This window comes from Cystoisospora suis, assembly GCF_002600585.1.
Source record: "Cystoisospora suis strain Wien I chromosome Unknown contig_2461, whole genome shotgun sequence".
NCBI classification, from domain to species: domain Eukaryota; phylum Apicomplexa; class Conoidasida; order Eucoccidiorida; family Sarcocystidae; genus Cystoisospora; species Cystoisospora suis.
Genome location: NW_027155260.1, coordinates 30,326 through 30,556, shown reverse-complemented (window position 1 = coordinate 30,556; position 231 = coordinate 30,326). Strand labels below are relative to the sequence as shown.

General features: G+C 40.7%; 1 protein-coding gene across 1 annotated transcript; it reads left to right on the top strand.

Annotated features, from left to right (window-relative positions):
- CSUI_005114 (uncharacterized protein) lies at positions 1-167 on the top strand (the record flags this gene model as incomplete). Its single annotated transcript, XM_068065293.1, has 1 exon — positions 1-167. A coding segment is annotated over one exon (139 nt), but the record flags the coding sequence as incomplete, so codon positions are not given.
- Between the last annotated feature and the right edge of the window lie 64 nt (positions 168-231).

The window sequence follows — 231 nt, the reverse complement described above, 5'->3', positions numbered from 1 at the left end:
GTGTATAGAGAGATGGAGGAAGAGGAGTAGAGAGATGTTGAGTTATGTACGTGCCTTTTCTTCTCTTCCGAGGGGGTTTGTATCGAAAGAAAGAGAAGACAAATGTCTTCTGTCCCTTCTTTCCTTCCTTACCTCGTGACTTGACATTCCTCCTCTTTACGGGAGAGACTCTCTTTGCTTCTATTTTTTCTTCTTGTTGTCTCTTTATCTATCTCTTTCTTTCTTTGGATA